This window comes from Hemiscyllium ocellatum, chromosome 50 (genome assembly GCF_020745735.1).
Source record: "Hemiscyllium ocellatum isolate sHemOce1 chromosome 50, sHemOce1.pat.X.cur, whole genome shotgun sequence".
NCBI classification, from domain to species: domain Eukaryota; kingdom Metazoa; phylum Chordata; class Chondrichthyes; order Orectolobiformes; family Hemiscylliidae; genus Hemiscyllium; species Hemiscyllium ocellatum.
The window spans coordinates 342418-370165 of record NC_083450.1 but is presented as its reverse complement, the minus strand read 5'-3'; the positions used below and the strand labels follow the sequence as shown (position 1 = coordinate 370165).

General features: G+C 46.4%; 1 protein-coding gene across 5 annotated transcripts in view; it reads right to left on the bottom strand.

The window, feature by feature from the left end:
- The window catches only part of smad10a (SMAD family member 10a), a 129352-nt gene that overhangs the window by 41119 nt on the left and 60485 nt on the right, over positions 1 to 27748 (bottom strand). For all 5 annotated transcript variants that reach the window (XM_060820748.1, XM_060820751.1, XM_060820752.1 and 2 more), the window contains exons 4-7: positions 26198 to 26218; positions 17982 to 18215; positions 16267 to 16425; positions 11031 to 11144 (exon numbers count right to left, since the gene is read on the bottom strand). In XM_060820748.1, coding sequence (XP_060676731.1) covers positions 11031 to 11144; positions 16267 to 16425; positions 17982 to 18215; positions 26198 to 26218 — 528 coding nt within the window. The remainder of the gene's footprint in view (positions 1 to 11030; positions 11145 to 16266; positions 16426 to 17981; positions 18216 to 26197; positions 26219 to 27748) is intronic.

Sequence of the window (27748 nt, the reverse complement as noted above, 5' to 3'; positions counted from 1 at the left end):
GGTATCCCTCAGATCCGTTTTAAGTCTTTCCCTCTCTCATCATAAACCTATGCCCTCTAGTTTTAGACTCCCCATCCTAGCGAAAAGACCTTGGCTATTCACTTTATATATGCCCCTTATGATTTTATAAACCCTCAGCCTCCTCTGCTCCGGGGAAAGAAGTCCCAGCCCATCCAGCTATTAACTGTAACTCAAACATTTCCTTCTCAGCAACATCCTTGAAAATCTTTTTGGCATTCTTTCCAGTTTAGTAACTTCCTTCCAAGAGCAGGGTGATCAGAATTGTACACAGTACTCCAACTTGGGCCTTACCAACATCTTGTACAGCTGTAACATGGCGCCCCAACTCCTGTATACAATGCTCTGACCGATAAAGCTAAATGTGCCAAACGCTTTCTTCATCACTCTGTCTACCTGTGATGCGACTTTGAAGAATTATGTATCCGCATCCCGAAGTCTCTCTGTTCGGCAACACTCCTCACGGCCCCACCATTGACTCTTTAAGTCCTACCCTGATTTGTCCTAATGAAAAGCAAAACCTCACATTTACCTACATTAATCGCCACCTGCCATTCCTCAGCCCACTTGATCAAGATCCCTTTGTACTCTTAGCCTTCGTCACTGTCCACAAGACAGGTAAACAATCCTTTAGCCGAAATTCTGAAATCCAAAAAGCTCCAAAGTTTTTTTGTGAAGATTTTTTCTCATTAACAAGTTTATTTGGCCAAGTTAACTCAAGTTGTCACCCATTCGATGTGTGTCACTCAGATACAATGTCTGGGGGGGTGGCCCAGCACTGGCTGGCCTCAACTCTCTCTCAAGGCCCGTTTTACTGAGAGAGTCTGCTCCTCTGGTAAGATTTTCAAAACTTTTGCCATCAAACTGTCACTTTTTCTGAAATTTGAAAAATTCTGAATTCCGAAAACCAGCTGTCCCGAGCGTTTCGGATAAAGGATTGTGCACCTGCACCACCAAGTTTGGCGTTATCCACAAAATATCAACCACGCCTTCTACCAGGTTGTAAGTTTGCTCGCTCAACTGTTAGATTCATTGTCAGGGGTTTTGTCACCATGCTCAGTAGTCTGGTGAAGCTGCAGTGCGCATCATGCAACAATCGCCAGACAAGGATGTTCCCTCCCAGTTGGGGATCATTGTAGCGGTCAGGGGCATTTGGCCTTGGTGACTATCCTCCAAAGTGGACTTTGAGATACGCAATAATGCAAAGTGGCTGAGCAGAGGCTGATAGCAAAGTTCAGTGCCCATGAGGATGACCTCAACCAGGACCCTGGGTTCATGTCACGCTGCAGGTGACCCACTACATTTTATCCTGTTCGGGAGCAGCGGAAGACAGAGCAGAGGTGACATGGAGATCAGGAGAGTGTCGGGAAGGTAAGGACTTAGTATATATTTGGGCAGTGGCTAAATCCGAGGTACTACACGTGTAGTATCTCCCTACCGCCCCCTCTCCTCTAACCAGAAGAAAAAGACTCTGTACAGTAAGGTTTTTGTTTTTACTTTTTCTTTTCTTACATATATTTAAGCGTATTGTTTGGTTTTAGTCAGTTGAGAGAAAGCTAAGGCTTACAATGGTAGGGGACCTCAGACCCATAGCATGTGCTTCTTGCTTGATGTGGGAGTTCAGGAACGTGGTTGATGTTTCTGACTCTTACACTTGCAAGAATTGTATCCAGTTGCAGCTCTTGTTTGACCGCACGACAGCTCTGGAGCTGCAGACGGACTCACTATGGAGCAACCGCGATGCTGAGGAGGTCATGGATAGCATGTTTAGTGAACTGGTCACACCGCACATTAGAATTGCTGAGGGAGACAGTGAATAGATGACCAAAAGACAGAACAAGAGTAGGAAAGCAGTGCAGGTGTCCCTTGTGGTCATTTCCCTCCAAAAGAGGTATACCATTTTGAATACTGTTAGGGGTGGTGGCTCACCAGGGGACGGCAGTTGCCAAGATCATTGCACTGTGGCGGGCACTGCTGACGAGAAGGGAGGGAAAAAGACCGTTAGGACCATAGTCATAAGGGATTCAATTGTAAGGGGAGTAGGTAGGCGGCTCTGTGGGTGAAAACGGGAATCCTGGATGGTATGTTGCTTCCCATGTGCTCGGGTCAGGGATGTCACTGATCGGCTGCTGAGCTTTCTAAAAGGGGAGGGTGAACAGCCAGTTGTCTGGGTATATATAGGCACCAAAGGTACAAGTGAAAAACTAGATACGTCCTGAAAGGAAAATTCAGGGAGCTTGGAGAGCAGTTAAAAAGGAGGACCTCAAAGGTATCGATCTCGGGATTACTGCCATTGCCACGCTGACACACACGCCCTCCCTCGCTCACACACACACAACGCCTTCCCTCGCTCACACACACGCCCTCCCTCTCTCATACACACACACACACACACACACACACACCCTCTCTCATACACATACACACACCCACACCCCTCTCTCATACACCCTCTCTCATACACATAGACACACCCACACCCCCCTCTCATACACACACACACACTCACCCCCCTCTCATACACACACACACACACTCACCCCCCTCTCATACACACACACACACACTCACCCCCCTCTCATACACACACACACACTCACCCCCCTCTCATACACACACACACACTCACCCCCCTCTCATACACACACACACACTCACCCCCCTCTCATACACACACTCACCCCCCTCTCATACACACACTCACCCCCCTCTCATACACACACTCACCCCCCTCTCATACACACACTCACCCCCCTCTCATACACACACTCACCCCTCTCATACACACACTCACCCCTCTCATACACACACTCACCCCTCTCATACACACACTCACCCCTCTCATAGACACTCACACCCCCCCTCATACACACTCACCCCCTTCTCATACACACTCACCCCCTTCTCATACACACTCACACCCCCTCTCATACACACTCAACCCCCATACACTCAGCACCCCCTCTCATACACACTCAACCCCCCATACACACTCACCCCCTTCTCATACACACTCACCCCCTTCTCATACACACTCAGCCCCCTTCTCATACACACTCAGCCCCTTCTCATACACACTCACCCCCCATACACTCAGCCCCCCCTCTCATACACACTCAACCCCCCATACACACTCACCCTCTTCTCATACACACTCAGCCCCCTTCTCATACACACTCAGCCCCTTCTCATACACACTCAGCCCCTTCTCATACACACTCAGCCCCTTCTCATACACACTCAGCCCCTTCTCATACACACTCACACCCCCTCTCATACACACTCAACCCCATACACTCAGCCCCCCCTCTCATACACACTCAACCCCCCATACACACTCACCCTCTTCTCATACACACTCACCCCCTTCTCATACACACTCAGCCCCCTTCTCATACACACTCAGCCCCCCCTCATACACACTCAGCCCCCCTCTCATACACACACACACACACCCCTCTCATAAACTTCCCCCCCATACACACACCCCGATACACACACACACCCCTCTCATACACACACCCCCATCTCATATACACCCCCCCGATACACACAAGCCCCCACTCATACACACTCTCATGCCCGTCTCATACACACACAGCCCCTCCCCTCTCATACACACACAGCCCCTCCCCTCTCATACACACACAGCCCCTCCCCTCTCATACACACACAGCCCCTCCCCTCTCATACACACACAGCCCCTCCCCTCTCATACACACACACACCCCCTCTCCTCTCATACACACACACACACACCCTCTCCTCTCATACACACACACACACCCCCTCTCCTCTCATACACACACACACCTTCTCCATACACACATACACACACCCCCTCCCCTCTCACACACACCCCCTCCCCTCTCACACACACACCCCTCCCCCCTCACACAAACACACACCCCTCCCCCCTCACACACACACACACCCCCTCTCTCATAGACACACACACCCTCCCTCTCTCTCTCTCACACACACACACACCCTCCCTCCCCCTCTCATACACACACCCCCTCCCTCCCTCTCTCATACACACACACCCCCTCCCTCCCTCTCTCATACACACACACCCCCTCCCTCCCTCTCTCATACACACACACCCCCCCTCCCTCTCTCATACACACACACCCCCCCTCCCTCTCTCATACACACACCCCCTCCATCCCTCTCTCATACACACACCCCCTCCATCCCTCTCTCATACACACACACCCCCCCTCCCTCCCTCTCTCATACACACACACCCTCCCTCCCTCCCTCATACACACACACGCACACCCTCCCTCTCTCATACACACACGCACCCACTCCCTCCCTCTCTCATACACACACGCACACCCTCCCTCTCTCTCATACACACACGCACACCCTCCCTCTCTCTCATACACACACGCACACCCTCCCTCTCTCTCATACACACACGCACACCCTCCCTCTCTCTCATACACACACACGCACACCCTCCCTCTCTCTCATACACACACACGCACACCCTCCCTCTCTCTCATACACACACACGCACACCCTCCCTCTCTCTCATACACACACACGCACACCCTCCCTCTGTCATACACACACACGCACACCCTCCCTCTCATACACACACACACCCTCCCTCTCATACACACACACACACCCTCCCTCCCTCTCATACACACACACACACACACCCTCCCTCTCATACACACACACCCTCCCTCTCATACACACACACCCTCCCTCTCATACACACACACCCTCCCTCTCATACACACACACCCTCCCTCTCATACACACACACCCTCCCTCTCATACACACACACCCTCCCTCTCATACACACACACACACCCTCCCTCTCTCATACACACCCTCCCTCCCTCTCTCATACACACACACACACCCTCCCTCTCTCATACACACACACACACCCTCCCTCTCTCATACACACACACCCCCTCCCTCTCTCATACACATACACACACCCACACCCTCTCTCATACACACACACACCCCCTCCCCCTCTCATACACACACACACCCCCTCCCTCTCTCATACACACACACACACCCTCCCTCATACACACACACACACCCTCCCTCATACACACACACACACCCTCCCTCATACATACACACACACACACCCTCCCTCATACATACACATACACAGACACACACACACCCTCCCTCTCTCATACACACACACACACCCACCCTCTCTCATACACACACACACCCCCTCCCTCTCTCATACACACACACACCCCCTCCCTCTCTCATACACACACACACCCCCTCCCTCTCTCATACACACACACACATCCTCCCTCATACATACACATACACCCACCCTCTCATACACACACACACCCTCCCTCTCTCATACACACACACACCCTCCCTCTCTCATACACACACACACACCCTCCCTCATACATACACACACACACCCTCTCTCATACACACACACACACACACCCTCTCTCATACACACACACACACACACACCCTCTCTCATACACACACACACACCCTCTCTCATACACACACACACACCCTCCCTCTCTCATACACACACACACCCTCCCTCTCTCATACACACACACACACACCCTCCCTCTCTCATACACACACACACCCTCCCTCTCTCATACACACACACACACCCTCCCTCATACATACACATACACACACACACCCTCTCTCATACACACACACACACACACACCCTCTCTCATACACACACACACACACCCTCTCTCATACACACACACACACACACACCCTCTCTCATACACACACACACACACCCTCTCTCATACACACACACACACCCTCTCTCATACACACACACACACCCTCTCTCATACACACACACACACACACACACACCCTCCCTCTCATACACACACACACCCTCCCTCTCTCATACACACACACACACCCTCCCTCTCTCATACACACACACACACACCCTCCCTCTCTCATACACACACACACACACCCTCCCTCTCTCTCATACACACACACGCACACTCCCTCTCTCTCATACACACACACGCACACCCTCCCTCTCTCTCATACACACACACGCACACCCTCCCTCTGTCATACACACACACACACCCTCCCTCTCATACACACACACACCCTCCCTCCCTCTCATACACACACACACACACACCCTCCCTCTCATACACACACACCCTCCCTCTCATACACACACACCCTCCCTCTCATACACACACACCCACCCTCTCATACACACACACACCCACCCTCTCATACACACACACCCTCCCTCCCTCTCTCATACACACCCTCCCTCCCTCTCTCATACACACACACACACCCTCCCTCTCTCATACACACACACACACCCTCCCTCTCTCATACACACACACCCCCTCCCTCTCTCATACACATACACACACCCACACCCTCTCTCATACACACACACACCCCCCCCCCTCTCTCATACACACACACACCCCCTCCCCCTCTCATACACACACACACACACCCTCCCTCATACACACACACACACACCCTCCCTCATACATACACACACACACCCTCCCTCATACATACACATACACAGACACACACACACCCTCCCTCTCTCATACACATACACACACCCCCCCCCCTCTCTCATACACACACACACCCCCTCCCCCTCTCATACACACACACACACACCCTCCCTCATACACACACACACACACCCTCCCTCATACATACACACACACACCCTCCCTCATACATACACATACACAGACACACACACACCCTCCCTCTCTCATACACACACACACACACCCACCCTCTCTCATACACACACCCCCTCCCTCTCTCATACACACACACACCCCCTCCCTCTCTCATACACACACACACCCCCTCCCTCTCTCATACACACACACACACCCTCCCTCATACATACACATACACCCTCCCTCTCTCATACACACACACACCCCCTCCCTCTCTCATACACACACACACACCCTCCCTCATACACACACACACACCCTCCCTCATACATACACACACACACCCTCCCTCATACATACACACACACACCCTCCCTCATACATACACATACACAGACACACACACACCCTCCCTCTCTCATACACACACACACACACCCCCACCCTCTCTCATACACACACACACCCCCTCCCTCTCTCATACACACACACACCCCCTCCCTCTCTCATACACACACACACCCCCTCCCTCTCTCATACACACACACACCCCCTCCCTCTCTCATACACACACACACCCTCCCTCATACATACACATACACCCACCCTCTCATACACACACACACCCTCCCTCTCTCATACACACACACACCCTCCCTCATACACACACACACCCTCCCTCATACATACACACACACACACACACCCTCCCTCATACATACACATACACACACACACCCTCTCTCATACACACACACACACACACCCTCTCTCATACACACACACACACACCCTCTCTCATACACACACACACACCCTCCCTCTCTCATACACACACACACACCCTCCCTCTCTCATACACACACACACACCCTCCCTCTCTCATACACACACACACACCCTCCCTCTCTCATACACACACACACACACCCTCCCTCTCTCATACACACACACACACCCTCCCTCTCTCATACACACACACACACCCTCCCTCATACATACACACACACACACACACCCTCCCTCATACATACACATACACACACACACACACCCTCCCTCTCTCATACACACACACACACCCACCCTCTCTCATACACACACACACCCCCTCCCTCTCTCATACACACACACACACCCCCTCCCTCTCTCATACACATACACACACCCCCTCCCTCTCTCATACACACACACACACACACACCCCCACCCTCTCTCATACACACACACACCCCCTCCCCTCTCATACACACACACCCCCTCCCTCTCTCATACACACACACACACCCTCCCTCTCTCATACACACACACACACCCTCCCTCTCTCATACACACACACCCCCTCCCTCTCTCATACACATACACACACCCACACCCTCTCTCATACACACACACACCCACACCCTCTCTCATACACACACACACCCACACCCTCTCTCATACACACACACACCCACACCCTCTCTCATACACACACACACCCCCTCCCTCTCTCATACACACACACACACACACCCTCCCTCTCTCATACACACACACCCTCCCTCTCTCATACACATACACACACCCCCTCCCCTCTCTCATACACACACACACACACACACCCCCACCCTCTCTCATACACATACACACACCCCCCTCCCTCTCTCATACACACACACACACCCCCACCCTCTCTCATACACACACACACCCCCTCCCCTCTCATACACACACACCCCCTCCCTCTCTCATACACACACACACACACACCCCCACCCTCTCTCATACACACACACACCCTCCCTCTCTCATACACACACACACACACCCTCCCTCTCTCATACACATACACACACCCCCTCCCTCTCTCATACACACACACCCCCTCCCTCTCTCATACACACACACCCCCTCCCTCTCTCATACACACACACCCTCTCCCTCTCTCATACACACACACCCCCTCCCTCTCTCATACACACACACCCCCTCCCTCTCTCATACACACACACCCCCTCCCTCTCTCATACACACACACACACCCTCCCTCTCTCATACACACACACACACCCTCCCTCTCTCATACACACACACCCCCTCCCTCTCTCATACACATACACACACACACACCCCCACCCTCTCTCATACACATACACACACCCCCTCCCTCTCTCATACACACACACACACCCCCACCCTCTCTCATACACACACACACCCCCTCCCCTCTCATACACACACACCCCCATCCTCTCTCATACACACACACCCCCTCCCTCTCTCATACACACACACCCCCTCCCTCTCTCATACACACACACACACACCCCCTCCCTCTCTCATACACACACACACCCTCCCTCTCTCATACACATACACACACCCCCTCCCTCTCTCATACACATACACACACCCCCTCCCTCTCTCATACACACACACACACACCCCCACCCTCTCTCATACACATACACACACCCCCTCCCTCTCTCATACACACACACACACACACACCCCCACCCTCTCTCATACACACACACACACCCTCCCTCTCTCATACACACACACACACCCTCCCTCTCTCATACACACACACCCCCTCCCTCTCTCATACACACACACCCCCTCCCTCTCTCATACACATACACACACCCACACCCTCTCTCATACACACACACACCCCCTCCCTCTCTCATACACACACACCCCCCTCCCTCTCACACACACACACACACACCCCCCCCCACTCTCATACACACACACACCCCCTCCCTCTCTCATACATACACACACCCCCTCCCTCTCTCATACACACACACACCCCCTCCCTCTCTCATACACACACACCCCCTCCCTCTCTCATACACACACACACCCCCTCCCTCTCTCATACACACACACACACACCCTCCCTCTCATACACACACACACACACACCCCCTCCCTCTCTCATACACACACACACCCCCTCCCTCTCTCATACACACACACACACCCTCCCTCTCTCATACACACACACCCTCCCTCTCTCATACACACACACACCCTCCCTCTCTCATATACACACACACCCTCCCTCATACATACACATACACACACACACACACCCACCCTCTCTCATACACACACACACCCTCCCTCTCTCATACACACACACACACACACACCCTCCCTCTGTCATACACACATCCTCCCTCCCTCTCTCATACACACACACACACCCTCCCTCTCTCATTCACACACACCCCCTCCCTCTCTCATTCACACACACACACCCCCTCCCTCTCTCATACACACACACACCCCCTCCCTCTCTCATACACACACACACCCTCCCTCTCTCATACACACATCCTCCCTCCCTCTCTCATACACACACACACCCCCTCCCTCTCTCATACACACACCCCCCCTCCCTCTCTCATACATACACACACACACACCCCCCCCTCTCTCATTCACACACACCCCCCCTCCCTCTCTCATTCACACACACCCCCCCTCCCTCTCTCATTCACACACACCCCCCCTCCCTCTCTCATTCACACACACCCCCCCTCCCTCTCTCATTCACACACACCCCCCCTCCCTCTCTCATTCACACACACCCCCCCTCCCTCTCTCATACACACACACCCTCCCTGAACTATTTTAAAACTAATAGAATTATGGTCACTGGTCCCAAAGTGCTCCCTCACTAACACCTCTGTCACTTGCAGTGCCTTATTTCCCAAGAGGTCATCAAGTTTCGCCCCTTCTCTCGTAGGGCCATCTACATATTGATTGAGAAAGCTTTCCTGAACATACCTAACAATTCCTCCCTATGCAAGCACTTAATCCTATGGCAGGCCCAGTCTATGTTTGGAAAGTTAAAATCACATACAATTACAACCCTACTGAAGTTACAGCTATCTCCCTACATATTTGCTTCTTCACTTCTTGCTGTACTATATGAATCCCAATAGTCAATCGCATCAAAATGATCATCCCCTTATTTCTCAGTTCCACTGGATGATACCTTGAGAAAATCCTGTGATCTGCTGAGTTGTACTCACAATTTATTGTTTCCATTATAATTAATCGCTTCACTTGTTAGGATAACAACCATGTGCAGCTAGAGAAAAATGTAGATAAAATATAGTCTACTGAAAGGAAACCAAGTTACAGGTAAGTCCTTATATGGAGTGCCATTTCTATAATAGTGCGTGCAGAATGGATGGGAGGGAGTGACTACTTGAAAGATGTGTTTGTAATGAATGGGTGAATTTATACAGGTCAGTCAGTTTCATCTACGTATTTCAGACTCAACACAGACAGCAGGATGTACTCACAATAATGGCTGGTGTGGTGCACTGATGGTTGGTGGTGCCCATGCCCATTTTGTTGGGGCACCACATTTGGTGTATAAGCAGCTGTGCTGCTGCCTGTCCAAGTTGCTGTCGTATCTATGGAATCAAAACATAGCTTTAAGACTGTAAAACATAAAAAGAATTACAACTTACCATTAATTATTTCAATAAATCAAGGATAGAATGTTTCACAAAGTTTCTTTCATAGGATGCGGGTGTTGCTGTCATGAGAGTTGTCCCAGGAATGAAAAGCTTAACATAGGAGGAATTTTTGAGGACTCTGGGTCTATACTTGATGGAGTTTAGAAGGATGAGGGGAGATCTAATTGAAACTTACTGAATACTGAAGGCCCTGGACAGATTGGATGTTGGCAAGATGCTTCCATTGGTAGGAGAGACTAGGACCTGAGGGCACAGCCTTAGAGTAAAGGGAAGACCTTTTAGATTGGAGAGAAGGAGAACTTCTTTAGCCAGAAGAGTAGTGAAGCTATGAAATTCAGTGCCACAGAAGGCTGTGGAGGCCAGGTCATTGAGCTTTTTTAAGACTGCAATAGGTTCTTGATTGTCAAGGGTTACGATGAGAAAGCGACAGAATGGGGTTGAGAAACTTAACAGCCATGACTTAATGGTGGAGCAGACTTGATGGGCTGAATGGCCTAATTTCTGCTCCTATGTCTTACGGTCAAGAGTCAATATTTGTTACTGAGCCCGAATTGCCCTCAAGGAGATGGTGAGCTGAAGTGCTGTAATCCATCTGCTGTAGGGAGTTGCAGGATTTTAATCCAATGACCATGCCAATGAAGAAACAGAGTTCCAAGTTGGAAGGTGTTTGGTTTGGAGGGAAACTTGTAGATGATTGCTCCCATGCAGTGCCTGCCCTTATCCCTGTGAGTTGCAACAGTTGCGGTTTGAAAACTCTCAAAGGAGCCTTGGTGGGTTGCTCCAGTGCATCATGCATGTAATTCGAACTGCTTCCACTGTGCTAGTGGTGGAGACAATTCAGGTTTATGTTGGTGGTTGGGGTTGATCAAGCAATCGAGCAGCTGTCTAATACTTCCAGCTTCAGTTCAAGATTTCCACAGAACTGCTGGCAATAGTCAGAGCAGGCAACATCTGACGAGAGGAACAGAATTAATACTCCAGATCAATATCCATTTGACAGAATTACAAAAGCCCTTCAACCTGAAATGCTAACTGCTTCTCTCGCCATGACTTGCCCTGAGCTGCATTATGTTTCTAATATTTTCTCTTTTCACTTAAAAGTGAAGGCCTGGATAAAACTCGACTCACTGCAGCTTTTACGCTCTGTTAGTGGTTTTAAAATGGTCAAACAACTTCACATGATCGGAAACGTGAGTAAATCTGTTTCTGAAAGAATTTGATCATAATTAATAAATGGCCACATTTGTAATTCCAACATTCGATAGCGGGAGCTGGAGCTGGAGCTGGACAAACTCCGCATCATTTAGGAGGCGGAGGAGGTTATTGAGAGTTACAGGGAGGCAGTTACTCCATAGTCACGTAAAGGTGGTAGATGGGTTACCGCCAGGGGTAGAAAAGGGAACTGGCAGGCAGTGCAGATATCTCCAATGGTGGCTCCTCTCAACAACAAGTGTACCATTTTGGATACATTTGGGTGGGTGGGTGGGTGGGTGGGTGGGGGAGGCTTACCAGGGGTAAGCAATGGGGCACAGGTCTCTGGCGCAGAGTCTGCCTCTGTTACTCAGAGGGGAAGGGGGAAGAGGTGCAAAGCTTTAGTCACTGGGGACTCCATAGTTAGGGGGACAGATAGGAGGTTTCGTGGGAACAAGAGAGACTCATGACTGGTGTGTGCCAGGGTTCGTGAGGTTTATGATCGTGTATTTGGGATCCTTGAGGGTGAGGGGGAGCAGCCCAAAGTCGTGGTCCACACAGACATCAACGACATAGGTAGGAAGGAAGGTGGGGATCTAAGGCAGAAATTCAGGGAGCTGTGGCGAAAGCTTAGAGCTAGAACAAACAGAGGTATTATCTCTGGTTTGTTGCCTGTACCACTTGCTAATGAAGCAAGGAATAGGGAGAGAGTGGAGCTGAACACATGGCTGCAGGGATGGTGCAGGAGAAAGGTTTTGGATTCTTGAACAATTGGAGCTCTACAAACAATATTGTCTTCACCTGAACCAGAGAGGTACCAATATCCTGGGGGAGGGAAATTTGCTAATGCTCTTCTGGTTGGGGGGAAGAGGTGTTTAAACTAATGTAGCAGGGGAATAGGAACCTAAATTGTAGTTCCAGTGTACAGGAGGTTGAGGGTAGTGAGGTCAGGGATAGGTTTAGAAGGTCACAAGAGGGCACCAGCAATCAGGATGTCAGTTTGAAATGTGTGTACTTCAATGCCCCAGGAGCATCCAGAATAAGGTGAGTAAACTTGCAGCATGGGTTGGTACCTGGGATTTTGATGTTGTAGCCATTTCAGAGACATGGCTCGAGGAGGGGGGACAGAAATGGTTGTTGCAGATTCCGGGTTATGGCATTGTTAATCAAGGTTAGCATTACAGCAGCTGAGATAACATTTGAGGCCACTGAGGAAGTTTGGGCTAAGGTCAGAAACAGGAAAGGAGGTCACCCTGTTGGGTGTTTTCTATAGGCCTCCAAATTGTTCCAGGGATATAGAGGAAAGGATAGCCAAGATGATTCTCGATAGAAGTGAGTGTAACAGGATAGTTGTTATGGGGGACTTCAACTTCCCCAATATTGACAGGGAATACTATAGTTCAAGTAGTTTAGGTGGGTCAGTTTTTGTTCAATGTGTGCAGGAGGGTTTTCTGACACAGTATACAGACAGGCCAACAAGGGACAATGCCATATTGGATTTGGTACTGGGGAATCAACCCAGCCAGGTGTTAGATTTGGAGGTAGATGAGCACCTTGGCAATTGTGACCACAATTCGGTTATGTTTAGAATATCAATGGGCAGAAATAGGTATATACCACAGGGAAAGAGGTATAATTGGGGGAAAGGCAATTATGATGTGATTAGGCATGCTTTAGGATGCATAGGATGGGGAAGGAAACTGTCAGAGATGGACACATTTGAAATGTGGAGCTTATTCAAGGAACAGCTACTGTAGGTCCTTGATAAGTATATACCTATCAGGCAGGGAGGTAGTTGTCGAGAGAGGGAGCCATGGTTTACTAAAGAAGATGAAGCTCTCGTCAAGAGGAAGAAGGCAGCTTATGTGAGGATGAGGCATGAAGGCTCAGTTAGGGGGCTTGAGAGTTATAAGTTAGCCAGAAAAGATGCAAAGAGAGGGCTAAGAAGAGCCAGGAGGAAACATGAGAAGTTGTTGGGTGTTAGAATCAAGGAAAATCCTAAGGCCTTCTATAGGTATATCAGGAATACAAGAATTATTAGAGTAAGAGTAAGATAAGGACCCATCAAATACAGTAGTGGAAAGTTGTGTGTGGAATCGGAGGACACAGGGGAAGCACTTACTGAATACTTTCCGTCAGTATTCACATTGCAAAAAGGTAACGCTAGTGAAAATATGGAGACGCAGGCTACAATCTTCGATGGGATGGAGGTGACAAAGGTGACGTTTTAGCAATTTTGGAAGATCTGAAAATAGATAAGACCACTGCGCCAGATGGGATTTATCCTCAGATTCTCTGGGAAGCGAGGGAGTAGACTGCAGAGCCTTTGGCTTTGATCTTTATGTTGTCACTGTTGACAGGACTAGTGCCAGAAGACTGGAGGATAGTAAATGTTCCCTTGTTTAAGAAAGGGAGTCGGGAGTCGGTAATTAGAGGCCAGTGAGCCTTACTTCGGTTGTGGGTGAGGTGCTGGAAAAGGTCATAAGAGTTAGGATTTATCATCATCTGGAAAGGAATAATTTGATTAGGGATAGTATACACGGTTTTGCGAAGGATAGGTTGTGCCTCACTAACCATAGTGAGTTCTTCAAGACGGTGACAAAACAGATGGATGAGGGTAAAGCAGTTGATTTGGTGTATATGGCCTTCAGTAAGGTGTTTGATAAGGTTCCACACGGAAGGCTATTGCACAAAATACGGAGTTTTGAGATTGAAGGTGATTCAGTGGTTTGGATCAGACATTGGCTAGCTGTAAGAAGACAGAGGGTGGTGGTTGATGGGAAATGTTCATCCCGGAGTTCAGTTACCAGTGGTGTGCCACAAGGATCTGTTTTGGGGCCACTGCTGTTTGTCATTTTTATAAGTAATCTGGATATGGACGTAGAAGGATGAGTTAGTAAATTTGTGGATGACATTCAGATAGGTAGAGTTGTGGATAGTGCCAAAGGATGTTGCAGTTTACAGAGGGACATAGATAAGATGCAGAGCTGGGCTGAGAAGAGGCAAATGAAGTTTAATGCGGAAAAGTGTGAGATAGTTCACTTCGGAAGAAGTAACAGGAATGCAGAGTACTGGGCTAATGGTAAAATTCTTGGCAGTGTAGATGAACAGAGACACCTTATCGTTCAGGTGTATAAATCCCTGAAAGTTGCTACCCAGGTTGATAGGATTGTTAAGGCGGCATATGGTGTGTTGACATTTATTGGTAGGGGGATTGAGTTTCAGAGCTCCAAGGTCATGCTTCAGCTGTACAAGACACTGGTTAAGGCTGCACCTGGAGTATTACGTACAGTTCTGATCATCGCATTATAGCAAGGATGTGAAGCTTGGAAAGGGTTCAGAGGAGATTTACTAAAATGTTACCTGGCATGGAAAGGGGTCTTACGAGGAAAGGCTGAAGGAAGTGAGGCTGTTTTCGTTGGAGAGGTGAAGGTTGAGAAGTGACTTAATTGAGATATATAAGAAAATCAGAGGGTTAAATAGGGTGGACAGTGAAAGCCTTTTCCGTCGGATGGTGAAGGCTAGCATGAGGGGACATAGCTTTAAATTGAGGGGTGAAAGAGTTAGGACAGATATCAGTGCAGTTTCTTTACTCAGAGTAGTCGGAGCATGGAACAGCCTGCCTGCAACAGTAGTAGACTCGCCAACAATAAGGGCATTTAAATGGACATTGGACATACATATGGATAATAATGAAATGGTGTAGGTTAGATGGGCATCAGATTATTTTCACAGGTCAGTGCAACATTGAGGGCTAAAGGGCCTGTACTCGATGGAACGTTCTATGCTCAGTTCAAAAAACAAGAGAAATAATTTTGCCAGGTTTTCCTCAATTCCAAGAGCCTTTGAAAGCATAGGTACTTACTCTGGTAAGGCTGTTTTGGTGGCGGATATCCATTTTGCTGAGATGGATTGGGAGGGGCGGGGGGAGGTGGAGTTGGGGGAGGCGCCATCTGTTGCAGTGATGGGGCAATCTGTAATAAAGCCTCGCTGTGATTCATAGGAATGAGAGAATTGTTGGTAGCTGGGAGAGAGAAAAACAAAGTGGGGTTATTTACATTTATATTCCAATTTTAAATGTTCAAGTAATTCTTCAATCAAGCTATTTGAAATGCATTACTCCCTTGCCAAATAAAGAACCAGTGGTTGCGTGAAGTGACATTTTGTAACAGAAAAAGAAACTGCCAGAGAAACTCAGCAGGTCTAGCAACGTGTGGTGATCAAACAGAGCTAATGTTTAGAGTCCAGTGACGCTTCTTCAGTTCTCCAGCAATTTGTTTTTGTTTCAGATTTCTAGCATCTACAGTTCTTTGTTTTATTTAAAGAGATTTTGTGTTCATCTTCACTGTAGAAGGAGAAAGTGAGGACTGCAGATGCTGAAGATCAGAGTCAAGAGTGTGATCCTGGAAAAGCGCAGCAGGTCAGGCTGTATCCGAGGAGCAGGAGAATCAATGTTTCGGGCATTAGCCCTTCATTAGGAAGGGCTTATGCCTGAAACGTCAGCTCTCCTACTCCTTGGATGCTACCTGACCTGCTGTGCTTTTCCAACACCACACACTCTTCACTGTAAAAGGCACAAGTAACACCTCAGAAATACCTGTAAATAGGGAGATGAAAGGTAGAGAGATATGTAAAACAATTGTTCAGCAAGGAAAAAACATTGAGAAAATATTGAGAACAAGTTCGATATGTCTCCATACATGATGGCCTGCATGCCAGGGTCCTAAAGGTAGCTGCTGAGAAAGCAGATGCTTTGGTTGAAATTTTCTAAAATTCCTTTACTCTGAAAAGGTTCCAGCAGTTTGTAAAATATCATGCATAACTTTCGTATTCAAGAAAGGAGAGAGAACAATGAGCCAGTTTGCTGACATCTGGCACAAGGAAAGTGGTTCAGCAGGGCACTTAGAACATATTGTTGCATCAAAGTCAGCGCGATTTTGTGAATGGGTAATCATCTTGAACTAATTTAGTACAGTTATTTGAGGAAGTAACAAGGAAATCTGTAGGTGTGGTGTATTTGGATTTCCAAAAGGCAGTTAATAAGGTGCTGACAAGACATAGGCAGCAGCCAAGCACACAAACAGAATAAACAGTTGTCAAATTGGGGTGGGGAAAGAGTTCCAGTTCCAATGTACCACCCCAAAAACACAATAAGCAGTTTATGACATGCTTTCTATCTATGGAAATATACCAGACTGAGACGCACTGAATAGATGCTGGACTGAACACTAATAATATTTAATTACTCTTATTTATATGAATTATAATGGCAGAAAGGTACAGAATCTAACTAATGGTGAAAAGTATAAGCAAACTGTCACAAAGTTCTCTACAATAATCAGCAATAAGCAGTATATTCCCCACATCCTTATTTGGCTGTGCCCTCATCATAACCACACTCAGCAACATGCTGTGAAGGCTCTCAGCAGCTACATATTATGTTAACATAACAGCTTCACAAAACCTTTACAGAACATTTCAACTGTTTTTGACCCATTGCATTTAATCCATGAGCAGTGAAACAAAATTATCAGGTATTATTTTAGTATGTGAGCATCCAGTAAAACATAATGTACTCACGAGGAGGAGACATTGGAATGTTGGGATAGCTGTGCACAGTGGCTCTAGATGTCTCTGGTAAGGAAAGTACTGGAGGTGGGAGGGGCTGGACGTAGGTTTCAGAAGATGGTCGTGTGTTAGTCGGGTGTTTGACTGGCTGAAGCCGATGTTCCTCCGGATGTGGCATGACTTGCGGTCCATCTAGCTGCACACATTCGTGCACAAATTCGTCTTTCACCAAACGAGTAGGAGGAGCTAACACATAATCAAGCAAATAATTTAGATTACATTCAGTTGATGACCAGACAATGACGAAAAGCACAAGGAACAGTATCTAGAATTCAAGACATGTGTGAAAAAAGTTGTGTCACAATTTAAAACATACAGTAGCCCACCGTACACACAGGGGGTATGTTCCAAGACCTATTGTGGAAGGCCGAAACCACGGATAGTTGTGAACCCATTCATTTAAATGGGAAATTTACCTTCCCGCAACCCTCTGTCTCTGGAATGTTCCCTGTAATATGTTCAGGCCACGGTAAGCCGCAGGTAACTGAAACTGCGGAAACCAGACCTATGGATACGGCAGTCAGCCTGTAATCATCTATGGTATTTTGTTTGGCTATGTTTTGCTATTACTTCATAGTTCTAGTTGTTGACAGCTGAAACAATGTTGGGTACAACTGATTCCCTGCAGAAGCAGCTTCCAACCAGTCAGTGTTCAATGTACCATCCTCCAACATTTAAATCATCTCCAGCATGAAATTTCAAGTATTACTCACTTTTCAAAAACAATTCTGGAAAGACTCCTGCAGACCGAAAAGTAGCAAATGTAGTTCCATTACTTGAGATGAGAGGGAGAGGGAGAATGAAGAACTACAGACCTAATGACTTCATATCTGTCAAAGGGAAAATGTTAGATTCTAGTATAAAGGATATGATAATGGAACATTTAGACTAAAAAAGACAACACTGGACACAGTCAGCATTGATTTATAAAAGGGAAATCATGTTTGATGAACTTGGAGATTTTTGAGAATGTTACTTGTCGTGTAGACAAAGGTGAAACATTGGTATGGTATATTACATTTTCCAAATTTTCTACATTCAGGGCAAGTCCCATTAGATTGGAAGGTGGCAAGTCTAATGCCTTGAGAATCCCAGAGAAAGAAAGTAGAAAATTACAGATGAGTCAACTTAAAATATGTCTTAGGGAAAATGTTAGAAGCTATTATGGAAAAATGTTACAGCACGACAGTTTGGAAGGATATTTAAGGAATCAGGCAGAGTCAGCATGACTTTGTGGTGAGTAAATCATGTTTAACCAATCTATTGGAGTCTTTGAGGACAAAGGGAAATCAGTGGTTATTTTGTACTTGTGTTTCCGGAATCATTTGATAAAGACTTTTGTGGAAAAGAAAAGCTTATGGGTTAGGAGATTAATATATTGGCATGAATAGAAAACTGGCTGGCTAACAGGAAGCAGAGAGATTGGCAAGATGTAATAGCTGGCCACATAGAACAGTGTTGGGACCTCAACGGTTTACTCTATGTGACTTGGGTGAAGATGACCTCCCACCGTGATGTGGGCTTTGCCTCTCATCGGGTATCTGTGTCTGATGCAGCAATGCTTATGTTTGCTCCCATAAGATCTGGATAACATAGTACTTAAAAAGAAAAACATAGGTTTATACAGCTCCTGATAGATACATATATTACAGTCACTGGACACTTCAGTATTTGAGCTAATATTCAAGTAGGCAATTACCAACAATAACATGCTTTCATCAGTTCATCATGCCCCATTTAAAATGGAGTAAGGACTTTCACACCTTCAGGTCACATGGTATAGATTATGCAGGTAAATGTGTGGCTCAAAGATTGGTGTGGGAGAAATGGGTTTGAATTCATGGGACATTGGCACTAGTACTGGAGAAGAAGGGACCTGTTCCGATGGGATGGTCTTCATGTGAATTGTGCTGGGACCAGAATTCCAGCAAATTGCATAACTAGGGCTATATATGCCGGAGGGCGGCAGTGGTGAGGAGGGGGAAATCAGTTCGAGGGGAAAGTGAAAAACCCAAATTAAAAAAGGAGCTAAGACTGCAGGTTCATGATGTAGCAGATGGTTATCAGACAATAAAGGTGAGGGACAGAACACCTTTCAGTGACAGAATAGGTGAACATCTTTATGCACCAAAGATTTGTAAAAAAGTAGGGAAATTTACCAGTGGAACAAATTTAAAAGCCTCGAATCTAAATGTAACAAGCATTCAAAACAAAGGGGATTAATTAACTAAATCAGACAGATGGATGTAAACAAGAATGATATAATTGGGATTACAGAGACATGGTTGCAGGGTAACCAGAGATGGAAACTGAATGTCCCAGTGTATTCAGTATTTAGGAAGGACAGGCAAAAAGGAAAAGCTGGTGGAGTGGCTTTGCTGGTTAAAGACAAAATTAACACAATAGTGACAAAGGATATCAGCTCTGATTATTGTTCAAGATTAAAGTATGCGGGATTGGGGAAATTATATTGAGATGGATTGGAAACTGATTGGCAGAGAGGAAACAAAGAATAGGAATTAATGGGTCCTTTTCAAATTGGCAGGCAGTAACGAGTTGGGTGCCACAGGGATTGGTGCTCAGACCCCAGCTATTCACAACATGTATGAATGATTTGGATGAGGTAATAAAATGTAATATCTCAAAGTTTGCAGGGGGATGATACCAAATTGGTTGGGAGGGTGAATTGTGACGAGGAGGGCAGAGGTCCTTCAGCAATAATCTGGACAAGTTGGATGAGTGGGCAAATCAGTGGCAGAGGCAGTATAATTTGGATAAGCGTAAGCTTATTCACTTCGGAAGCAAAAACAAGGCAGATTACTACCTGAATGGCTGGACATTGGGAGAGGAGAAGTGTGCAGCAGGACCTGGGTGCACTTGTGCACCAGCTGCTGAAGGTAAGCATGTATGTGTAGCAGGCAGTAAAGAAAGCAAATAGTAGTTTGGCTTTCGTTATGAGAGGTTTCAAGTCCAAGAGTAGGGATGTCTTGTTGCAGCTACACGGGGCCTTGGTGAGGGCACATCGAGAATAGTGTGTGCAGTTTTGGTCTCCTTTTCTAGGGAAGGACACTCTTATACTCGAGGGAGTACAGCACAGGTTTACCAGGCTGATTCTGGGAATGGCAGGATTGACATATTAGGAGTAATTGCCGCAGTTAGGATTGTTTTTGCTGGAGTTCAGATGAGTGAAGGGGAATCTCATAGAGACTTACAAAATTCTAAAGGGACTAGAAAGGGTAGATGCAAGAGGATGGTGGGTGAGTCCAGAATCAGGGGTCACAGTCTAAGGATTCAGGGTGGACCAGTTAGGACGGAGGAGATATTTCTTTATTCAAACAGCAGTGAGCCTATGGAATTCATTAACACAGGAAGTACTGAACGTATTCAGGAAGCGGCTAGATATAGCACTTGGGTCAAAAGGGATCAAAGGTTATGGGGAGAAAGCAGGATTAGGCAACAGAATTGGACAATGATTGTGATTAACGTCGGAGTAAATTCGAAAGGCCAAATGGCCTCCTCCTACTCATATCTTCTATGTTTCTATGCCATTATGAGCATTTCTCAAAGGTATACTTCAAACTAGTTGTGAGACATTCAAAAGAACATACCAAAGGTATGGCTTGCAAATCTACAGATGATACAAAGACAGGGAGGAAAATAAAATGTGAAGAGGACAAAAGGAGACGACAAAGAGAGAGATAAATAGACAACTAGGTTAAGTGAGTGAGAAAATATCTGCTAAATGGAGTATAATGCGGAAAATTCCAAATAATCCAATTTGGCAGTAAGAATACAAAAGACGTTATATCTGAATGATTAGAGATTGCAGAACTCCAAGACACGGAGTGGCCTGGGTGTCCTTGTGTGTGAATCACAGAAGTTGAGGATGCAGATACAGTAAATAATTAGGAAAGCTGCAGTAGACACAATTAGTCACCTTACTTCACAATGTAAACACACTTGCTGCAGTTCAGAGAAGGATCATTGGATTAATAGAAACAGAGAAGATAGGACTAGCAGTAGGCCATTCGGCCCTTTGAACCTGCTCTACCATTCAATACAGTCATGGCTGATCATCTAATTCTGTATCTTGTTCCCACTTGCTCCCATACTCTTTGATTCCTTTAGCCCCAAGAACTATATCAAAGTTCTTGAAAATATTCAATGCTTTGGTCTCAACTGCTTTCTCTGACAGAGAATTTTACAGGCTCACACTCTGAATGAAGAACTTTCTCTTAATCTCATACATACTTGGCCTACCCTGTACCTTTGAACTGTGACCCTGGAATGGGTGGGTAAGCTTGTGAAGAACAAGTGGACAGGTTAAATTAGGTTTGTACCTACTACAGTCTAGAAGAGGAAGAGAGGACTTGATTGAGATATACAAGATCCTGAGAGATCTTGATAAGTTGGATGTGGACAGGATACAGCCTTGTCCATTTCAAAGCTGCATGACTCTGACTCTTCTGAGTCATCATAGGGTCCCTCAGTGTGGAAACAGGCCCTTCAGCCCAACATGTCCACATCGACCCTCCGAAGAGCAACCCACCCAGACCCACTCCCACATCCAATTACTCTCCATTTACTTTTGACTAATGCACCTATCCTGCACATCCCCGAACACCAGGGGAAATTTAGCTTGGCCAATTCACCTAGCCTGTGCATCCTTGGATTGTGGGAGGAAACCGGAGGAAGCCACACAGACACAGAAAGAATGTGCAAACTCCACATTGACAATTGCCTAAGACTGGAATCGAACCTAGGTCCCTGGCACTATGAGGCAGCAGTGCCAATCACGGAGTCAAATTTGAGAGAAATGTGAGATATCTAAAAATACAGGCCGGTCCATTTAAAATAGAAATAAGCCAGTTTTCTATTTCTGAGAGGACTGGGGTCTTTGAAACTCTGCTTCTACTTGTGAGGGTGAGCTGGGTAGGTCAAAGTCACTAAGGTGCCGGAGAAGGTCAGTTTGAATGACGAAGCTCACCCTGTAGAGACAGCTTACAGAAAAAGTTATAGCTGTTACATTGTTCCTTCACTTGGCCTTGTCCTGCATGTTGCGTCTCAGTTAGGGTGACAAATGTAACACTGAAGCACCCAAATTTCCAAATTATGATAGTGGTGCAGTGCTCAGGTCTGTACCAATTAAGTTTCTCCTGGAGCATCCAGATGTTCCACAACTGTGACTTCACTCTGATGTGGAAGATAACCTTTTAAATAAAACCTGTGCTGGCTGTTAAGAACAAAGAAAATTTACAGCCCAGGGACAGGCCCTTCGGACCTCCAAGCCTAAGCCAATCAAAATGTAATGTCTAAACCTGTCGGTCAATTCCTAAGCATCTGTATCCCTCTACTTCCCACCTACTTATGCATTTATCCAGACGCATTTTAAATGAATCTACCGTGCCTGCCTCTACCACCTCTGCTGGCAACGTGTTCCAAATGTCCACCACCCTGTGAAGTACTTGCCACGTGTATCCCCCTTAAACTTTCCATCTCTCACCTTGAAAGTGTGACCTCCTATTATTGAATCCTTCACTCTGGGAAAAAGCTTGTCTCTATCCACCCTGTCTATACTCTTCATGATTTTGTAAACCTCAATCTCCTTTTCCTAATTAAAATAAACCTAACCTACTCAACCTTCCTTCATAGCTAGCACCTTCTATACCAGGCAACATCCTTGTAAACGTTCCCTCCAAAGCATCCACATCATTTTGGTAATGTGGCGATCAGAACTACACACTATTCTAAATGCAGCTGAACCAATGTCTTGTTGAATGGTGTCAATTTCCCAGTCTCGACAGAACAAAGCTTTGATTGATTGGCAAAGGTATTCCAAGATGACTGCAGGTCAGATTTTGTTGTTAAAGGTGAGCACAGGCTGCGTACAGTCATAATTCTGCAGCCCTACAAATCAATTCTAGACAAATCCTGAATCTCAACTCTCATAAAGGACTCCATCAGTGCGCCACTAATACGTCTCTTCAAACATCTTCTGGAGTTCACTCTCTAGACCAGTTTGTTGATGCTCCATGCCGACTTCCGCCCTTAAACATCAACATTACTCTACCACTAAAACTCTGACCCCATAGCATAGGTATATTGCACTACCCACTCTCTGCAGGATTGCTGTTTTTTTAAAACAGGAACTAGTCACATTACCCCTTTCTCTCATTTACATTCGTAACCATTCTATTTCCTGAATTCTGCCAAGTAGGCCACACTCTCCTTTCAGCTGGTCACACCAGCTTTGAGACACTCGATCCAAAAGCTTAGAGACAGAAAGTCAGCCTGAACTGCTCCAGCCTGTTTCAGTTGAGAACATTTTGCACGTGGCTGTTATTAACTCTTGACTTGGTTACCTCTGATCAGAGGTAACCAAACCATGCAGAACTCATTGTCAGACAGAATTTGGAACAAATCACCACAAGCCTTCTCACGACTCACTCACGTTCATATTGGTGTCAGATTTGACATCCAGGTAGGTTTCCAGTGGTCATCCAAATCTCTTATCTCTGCAAACGAATATTCCAGCAGTGGCTCAGTTCATACATTGTATTACTTGTATTCTTGAGGTTATTGAAGATTTCTAATGCACATCATTTAGTTGACCTATCAGTGCTTGCTGACGTACATTACTAAATGGTTAAGTAACACATTGATTTTAAAATTCACAACCTTGCTTTAAAAGGTACACCCATCCCTCTCCATCTCCTCCAGTCCCAAAACCTTGCAAGACAGTGAACCAATTTCATTTTGCCTTCAATGTCCTGAATTTTCATGGCCAGTGGTGGAGCATAGTGCCCCAAGCTCGAGAAGCCTTCTGAAGCCTTTCTCTCTTTTCTCCTTACACAGATGTCTTTGAGCAGGCTTTTGGCCATCAACTATAATATTGACTTCTGTGTTTTGGTGCTATAACATTGCTATGAATTACCTAGGAATCATGTGCTCATAGAGTTTTTCAACACGACATGTCCATGCTGCAACATTAATTACAGCATTTGGCTTTTTTGATTTGAGAAAACAATTGAGCCACAGAAGTAATGCAAAGCTGTATTCTATCTAAACTCACTCAGTCAATTTTTTTTTACTCTCCACACGGCCATTCATGTTGGTTTATGAAGCAATAATCCACAGTGCTCCTTTATGAATATAGAGGTTGCATAAATCCTCTCAGCAGAGTGGCAGAATATCCAAGTTTGCTGATGACACTAAATTGAGTGGAAAAGCAAACTGTGCAGAGGAAGTGGAGGGTCTGCAGAGAGATTTAGATAGGTTAAATGAGTGGGCAAGAGTCTGGCAGATGGAATACAATGTTGGTAAATGTGAAGTTATTCGCTTTGTAAGTAAAAATAATTGGTCAGAGCATTAGTTAAAAGTTGAAAGATTGCAGCATGCTATTGTGCAGAAAGACTTAGGAGTGCTTGTACATGAATCGCTAAAAGTTGCTTTGCAGGTGCGATGGGTAATCAGGAAGGCAAACGGAATATTGGCTTTCACTGTCATAGGATTGAATTTAAGAGCAGAGAGGTTCTGCTGCAATTGTACAAGGTGTTGGTGAGGCCACACAGAGTATTGTGTGCAATTCTGGTCTCCTTACTTGGAGGAGGATATACTGGCTTTGGAAGTGGTGCAGAGGAAGTTCACTAGATTGATTCCGGAGATGAGGGGGTTATCCTATGAGGGGAGGTTGAGTCTCCTGGGACTGTACTCTCTAGAATTTAGATGAATGAGAGGGGATCTTATAGAAACATATAAAATTATGAAAGGGATAGATAAGACATAGACAGACAAGTTGTTTCTGCTGGCGAAACCAGAACTAGGGGACATGGCCTCAAGATTAGGGGAGAGTAGATTTAGGACAAAGATGAGGAGGAATTGTTTGTTCCCGAGAGGAGTGAATCGATGGAACTCTCTGCCCAAGGAAGCAGTAGAGGCAGCCTCATTAAATATATTCAAGACACAGTTGGATGGGTTTTTGCATGGTAGGGAATTAAGGGTTATGGGGATAATGCAGGTAGGAGGAGCTGAGATGATGGATAGATCAGCCATGATCTTAATGAATGGTAGAGCAATCTGCTTCTATTACTACGAAACTTTGAATAGAGTGTCTTGACAATGCATGTAAAAACATTTTCAGGTTCAAACAAGTAACTTGAAGTACTAACCTGTGTTCTGGAGACTGACACCTGCAGAACAGAAAAATAGAGACTTTTTAGTGTCTACTGGAGTCTGGAGGAAGAGAAAGCAGCAGAGAGAGAAAGGACAGTTCATACCTCCTGGCACCCATTATTTGTGCTGAAAAAGTGTTGCTGGAAAAGCGCAGCAGGCCAGGCAGCATTCAAGGAGCAGGAGAATCGACATTTCGGGCATGAGCCCTTCTTCAGGAATGCTGAAGAAGGGCTCATGCCCGAAACTTTGACTCTCCTGCTCCTTGGATGCTGCCTGGCCTGCTGCACTTTTTCAGCAACACATTTTCAGCTCTGATCTCCAGCATCTGCAGTCCTCACTTTCACCCATTATTTGTGGCCAACTACAAAGCAATACTGCTTTCACCATGACATAAGGCATGCAATGGCTTCACGCTGCAACAAGTCAGATGCTCCATATGTTCCTGAGATGCATTTCTGAAAGATAGCAGCTGACTGGGATTTTCATCCCAGTATTTCTCTGTACACAGTTCAAAACCATCCCTGCTGTCCTCTGAAAATGTTTTTTTTGGGGGGGGCGGAGAAGGAGAGAGATGTAACACCAGATTTATCTCAGCCATCATAATCTCTGCTCTTCTCCTTACAGTTGCTATTTCCTTCTCTGAAACATGGAGCTTTTAACTAGTCACTTCACTAATTGCTGTTCTGTTCTTTCACATATAGAAACTATCAACATTTCCCTTTAGGGGTCTGGCTAATTTCAATGCTTTCACTGTGATTGTTCGTGTGTCCATTTGACAGGTTTGCTATAATAAATACTCCATGAATTCAACCTTTAAACAATTGTAATAAATCCAACGCTTTGCCTGGGCAACTCCAAAATCCTTTTTTAGGGGTGTAGCATCATGCATTTCTGAAGAGGCAATCTCCTCAGTTACACAATTTCTTGCTAAATCAATATCTACGTTGTGGTTGGCCCGTCATCAACTCGAAGGTTTCCCACTTCTTCATTCAGTGATTTTTTTCAGTGATGAGTCCTCAACGCCTCGGACAATCATTACAACTTCAAAGTTTGTGAGAAAATTTGTAGCTCGGGTGCTCGTTGTTGTGGTTCTGTTCGCCGAGCTGGGAATTTGTGTTGCAGACGTTTCGTCCCCTTTCTAGGTGACATCCTCAGTGCTTCGGAGCCTCCTGTGAAGCGCTTGTGTGATGTTTCCTCTGGCATTTGTTGTGGTACCATGGTCTGCAACACAAGTTCCCAGCTCGGGGAACAGAACCACAACAATCATTACATCTAGCTCAATCTCTTAGAAACTAAAAGCTATGAGTTTAGCTTCCTCGGTTTATCTTGTGCCTATAAAATTCGAGCTTGAACACTTACTTCTTGATGTATAGCCTTCTCACCTAATTTCCCAGAATGCAGAATACTTAAGAATGTGACTTAAGTATAATGACAGCAGTGTATGTCCAAGTACTACTTCTTTCCCATGCAGAAACTGACTGGCACCATCACACAAAGTTTTAGATTAGATTCCCTACAGTGTGGAAACAGGCTCTTCGGCCCAAGCA